We start from the raw sequence: 5596 nt of genomic DNA on the forward strand, positions 1-5596 counted from the left end.
ATATTTACTATTGTATCTTTAGGTTATTAGCTGTTTTAGCATTTATACTCACTAGAAGTTGAAAGTCAACTACAGGCATTGGGTATAGCATTGCTAGCAATCTTGCATTACTATTAGACAAAAATAAATAAAATACCCAAATACTTTCTTTTGCTTACCAGTTTATACGTACAAAAAACGAATGGATTACTAAATATCTCAAATTTTCCGAGCAGTTATTGCTGTCATTTTAGTGCCGACTGCCGAGGAATAGTAGTCATCCTCAAATAAAACTTTCCAGGGCTCCGCCCCTAGTCACTCCTTCCAATAGTATCCTCGTGTTTAGGTGCAAACCACAACACATGCATTTAAAGAGCAACAAATCCCCCATACTTAGATATAGAAACGAATGTAGCCTGCAGAAGATATCAGGAGCTGCTTAAGAAAACAGGATGACAGAGAAAACGAAAGGTAAGAAGATGACACTAGAGCCAAATTGTAAATTTTCAACAATATAATTTAATGAAAAAGCAATATGTCAAGCTTAAAAATAGTTATGTTGGTAGGCTATTTACATTTTTTTAATTAGCAAGTTTCTAAATGTAATTTATTTTTGTTTTAAGAACGTTAACCAACCAATTAGTTTACAGTAATTTATACAATAAAATTGTCAATAAATAAATAGATTATATTATGCGTCAATAATATAAAATTATTATTTACCGTGCAACATTGTAGAATCTGAGCTCGATAATAATGTGCGTAACGTGATGCTTGAAACGAAACTGTCCAAAATAGTGATTTTGACAGTTGAGCAGCGGCGGCCTCTAGTGGCTATAAAGCGCTATTGCCGTCAGTGAGTTGAACAGCTGGAACGACTAAGTTCGCAAATCGGTTCTTTTGAACCGAACAAAGAACCAGTTAAATTATTTTGCAAATTACTGTACAGTGGCCTACATGTATTGCGTTTTTAAGTATTTGCGTGTATTGCAAAAAAGACAAATGAATCATAACAGAAATGTCCACAACACACCGCGTGGTCACTTAGATATGAATTTCAAATGACAAACCCTTTATTTCTTTTCCAGAGAAAGTGAAGTGCGTGTGTCACGCGCACGGGAGCCTGAGAGCGATTTGTTTCCACTCAGAAGTGAAGGGTCCTCTGATAACGCTGAGTGACGGGGGTCGTCGCGTCACCAGGGACAGTTCATCATTCTGCCACGGACTGACGTTCAGCGGGCGACAGGTGAAGATACAGGAGAAAGTTTGCCTGAGAGTCGTCAAGCACTGCGTGCGGCGTTGGCACGGAGCACTGCGGGTTGGATTCACGCATATTTTACCCGAGCAGACAACTTTACCCCCTCTGGCCATCCCAGACTTGACCCAATCTCCACTGTTCGCGGCGGTGGTGGTTCCCGTGGGCATTTGTCGCCCTGGCTCAGAGATTCAGTTCTGGTTGAAGAAGAACGGCTGTCTGCGCATACGGAGCTCTGATGGCAGAACACAGACAGAGCAAACCACACAAACCGCTCTGAACGCCAAGTGGCCCGTCTGGGCGATGGTGGACGTCTATGGACAGACCACGTCAGTGATGATGCTTGGTGAGGCTTCTGATGTATCATTTGTGTTCTGAGGGCATAACAAAGGTTTTTTTTTTTTTTTTTGTCGAAAAAAGCTGGTTATTTTTGTTCTATATTTTGTGCTACATTTTGATTACTTCCAAAAAATATACTGTAGTAGCACAAAAATAACCTGATTAGGATCTCATTCATCATTGCACCGCCATAACACTTTCTGTTAGAAATAGGCAAGTATTTTTTTATTTTCTTTTATTTACTTTTTGATTATATATATATATAGTGGGTACAGAAAGTATTCAGACCCCCTTAAATTTTTCACTCTTTGTTATATTGCAGCCATTTGCTAAAATCATTTAAGTTAATTTTTTCTTCCTCATTGTACACACAGCACCCCACATTGACAGAAAAACACAGATTTGTTGACATTTTTGCACATTTATTAAAAAAGAAAAACTGAAATATCACATGGTCCTAAGTATTCAGACCCTTTGCTCAGTATTTAGTAGAAACACCCTTTTGATCTAATACAGCCATGAGTCTTTTTGGGAAAGATGCAACAAGTTTTTCACACCTGGATTTGGGTATCCTCTGCCATTCCTCCTTGCAGATCCTCTCCAGTTCTGTCAGGTTGAATGGTAAACGTTGGTGGACAGCCATTTTCAGGTCTCTCCAGAGATGTTCAATTGGGTTTAAATCAGGGCTCTGGCTGGGCCATTCAAGAACAGTCACGGAGTTGTTGTGAAGCCACTCCTTCGTTATTTTAGCTGTGTGCTTAGGGTCATTGTCTTGTTGGAAGGTGAACCTTCGGCCCAGTCTGAGGTCCGGAGCACTCTGTAGAAGGTTTTCGTCCAGGATATCCCTGTACTTGGCCGCATTCATCTTTCCCTCGATTGCAACCAGTCGTCCTGTCCCTGCAGCTGAAAAACACCCCCACAGCATGATGCTGCAACCATGCTTCACTGTTGAGACTGTATTGGACAGGTGATGAGCAGTGCTTGGTTTTCTCCACACATACCGCTTAGAATTAAGGCCAAAAAGTTCTATCTTGGTCTCATCAGACCAGAGAATCTTATTTATCACCATCTTGGAGTCCTTCAGGTGTGCTTTCATGTGTCTTGCACTGAGGAGAGGCTTCCGTCGGGCCACTCTGCCATAAAGCCCCGACTGGTGGATGGCTGCAGTGATGGTTGACTTACTACAACTTTCTCCCATCTCCCGACTGCATCTCTGGAGCTCAGCCACAGTGATCTTTGGGTTCTTCTTTACCTCTCTCACCAAGGCTCTTCTCCCCCGATAGCTCAGTTTGGCCGGACGGCCAGCTCTAGGAAGGGTTCTGGTCGTCCCAAACGTCTTCCATTTAAGGATTATGGAGGCCACTGTGCTCTTAGGAACCTTAAGTGCAGCAGAATTTTTTTTGTAACCTTGGCCAGATCTGTGCCTTGCCACAATTCTGTCTCTGAGCTCTTCAGGCAGTTCCTTTGACCTCATGATTCTCATTTGCTCTTAAATATATGAGTGTCACAGCAAAGGGTCTGAATACTTAGGACCATGTGATATTTCAGTTTTTCTTTTTTAATAAATGTGCAAAAATGTCAACAATTCGGTGTTTTTCTGTCAATGTGGGGTGCTGTGTGTACAATAATGAGGAAAAAAAATGAACTTAAATGATTTTAGCAAATGGCTGCAATATAACAAAGAGTGAAAAATTTAAGGGGGTCTGAATACTTTCCGTACCCACTCTATATAATTTAATTTAATTAGTATCTTAACATGTTAACTTTGACCACTCTAAAAATACATTAGGTAAAATCTTCTTCTTTCTTTCAAGATTTCACAGAACCTTTGTGGCCCTGAGGCTTAAGCAAACCAGGGACATAAATATATGCCTAGTTCTTTTTTCCCCTGCCTAACAGTGTATGTGATCTGTGTATCCGCGTTATAGGCTCCAAAAAGAGACGTTGCATCTTCACCAGGAGGTCCTGTCCTGCTCTCACACACATCAAACACACTGAAGATAAAGAAATGTTACAAATAAAGAAGGAAAAAATGAGCATGCTGGAGCAGAGAGACCCTAATCTCCTCAACACAGGTAAGAATCTCATAAGTGCATGACAGTCATTGCATGATCGAGTACATGTAGTTTCAGCACCTCATCTCTTCTCTTTTCCCCCTCAGATCATGAAACTCCTGACTGTGAGGAATGTGTAGTGTGTTACAGTGATGTGGCAAACATTCGTTTGAGCTGTGGTCATACATGTGTTTGTAGTCCGTGCGCCATGAGGGTGTTCATAACGTTTGGGACCTGTCCTCTGTGTCGTCATCCCTTGGGTTCCTTACAACCATATGACTAGTTTTCATCCCATTTAAACTGGTTTGTTGAATGTATTTTGTACAATTCATTTCAGAATTGCTTTAATGTACAAATCTATCACTGCACTGTGCACATGTTTTTATTATATTTTGTATTCTCTCTAGTTGCACTATTTCTCATTTGTAAATTATTTTACAATCTGATTATTTATGGAAAGTATCAGATTATGTTCTTAATCTATTATGTAAATATATATGTAATATGATTTAAATATATGTGTATGTATTGTAAATATGTAATATAAGCAATGTTTTTTAATTTTGTATTAAATGCATTTTATGTAAACAGTTTGTAGGACTGACTTTTTATGCTCAGTTATTCGTCATCTCTTTTATGACGCTCATGTTCAACAATGTGACTTTCAGTGCTGCAGAAGAACCCTACACTTAAAAGTGTGTGTGTGGGGGGGGGGGGGGGGGGGGGGGGGGGGTTGACACACAGGGAAGTTTAAACCGTTTGCAAAAGTCTTATTTGACAATCGTGTGCTTCTATAGTTGGTTTATTGTTTTCAAACATCTAGTTCAAAATGCTCTTAAATTAGAATAATATTTGTGAATAATGTCCTACGAACTAAAATTCCAGTATCATATTTTTCTTTTAGCTGTTGGGTTAAAAGTGAACTCAATAAAACCACACTGACCCGTGTAATACCTGAAAAATTGTAATTGTCAAAGTTAAAGATTAAAAGTGTGTTCTCAGGACATGACTTTTCCCACAATTTTTTATTTAAATATGTATTTTATTTTTATTTTAATTGCATATACAATTTTCATTCATTTGGCTAAAAGGTTTTAATTAATGTTGGTAAATTCTCAGCACTGAATGAGAGCAACCCACAAGCCTTGCCATTTTAGAGATAGCAAATAGATATCCGCGTACAGTGATTTACTGTCAGGCTGTAATGTGGTTGGTTTACGAGGCACACGTAGAAAGTTGTCCATTGACTCTCCTCCTCCAGGCCACGACCACTCCAGCTCCTCAGAAGCGCCAACCCCACTGTTGCTCATGCTGTAGGAAAAATACTGGATACGTTGCAAACTATTTCCTCCCAGAAGACCGTTTCCTCTCTTTCAGAGTGAAAGATGTTGATGCAGAGTGCTCACATGATAAAAGTCAAACAAAATAATAAGATAAACTGACATGTGATTTCCTTGAAATGCTTAGTGACTCGTTGTAAACTTGTTCCTCGGTTAAACCCGTGGAATAAACCAATAAAATACTTAGTGACTTGTCATTAAGGAATTGAATCAGATTCAAACGGGCGGTTGAAAATAAAGGAGTAAAGTTTAATTTAAAATATATTGTTTAACACACTAAAACACATTCTGAAAATGTAAATATAAGAGACCCATATAGAAATATAGATGTAGAGGGCAACTAAAAGAGTCAGGGACCAACTGACATGGTCAGGTGTGCGTTTCCCAAAAGCATCGTTAGCCAAATATGGTCGCAAGTTCCTTTTAATTGTGTTGGTAACGACAGAACTTGCAACCACAGTTGGTTTCAGGGAACGCACCCCTTTATCCTAGTAGGCCTACATTTCCAACATGATGAGACATAGCAGACATATCTTCAGAACTGCATCCTGTGAAATTCCCAGAATTTTACAGGTGATTAATTCTGAATCCGTAATAAGGTAATAAATGAAACAAATTGCACAAGTCTA

The 5596-nt window shown here is 39.3% G+C and overlaps 1 protein-coding gene across 1 annotated transcript; it reads left to right on the plus strand.

The window, feature by feature from the left end:
• Nucleotides 1–341: 341 nt before the first annotated feature.
• LOC311278078 (E3 ubiquitin-protein ligase NEURL3-like) lies at nt 342–4119 on the plus strand. Its single transcript, XM_084388659.1, has 4 exons — nt 342–450; nt 1068–1580; nt 3502–3648; nt 3735–4119. The coding sequence occupies exons 1-4, from the start codon at nt 432–434 to the stop codon at nt 3908–3910; spliced, it is 855 nt and encodes a 284-aa protein (XP_084244785.1). The 5' UTR covers nt 342–431; the 3' UTR covers nt 3911–4119.
• Nucleotides 4120–5596: the final 1477 nt, after the last annotated feature.

The sequence above is a fragment of the Rutilus rutilus genome, assembly GCF_951802725.1.
Source record: "Rutilus rutilus genome assembly, chromosome: 19".
Lineage (NCBI taxonomy): Eukaryota > Metazoa > Chordata > Actinopteri > Cypriniformes > Leuciscidae > Rutilus > Rutilus rutilus.

Coding starts and splice junctions, on each gene's coding strand:
- LOC311278078 (XM_084388659.1), top strand. Junction 1,581..3,501: donor CACGTCAGTGATGATGCTTG/GTGAGGCTTCTG, acceptor TCCGCGTTATAG/GCTCCAAAAAGAGACGTTGC. Junction 3,649..3,734: donor CCCTAATCTCCTCAACACAG/GTAAGAATCTCA, acceptor TTTCCCCCTCAG/ATCATGAAACTCCTGACTGT.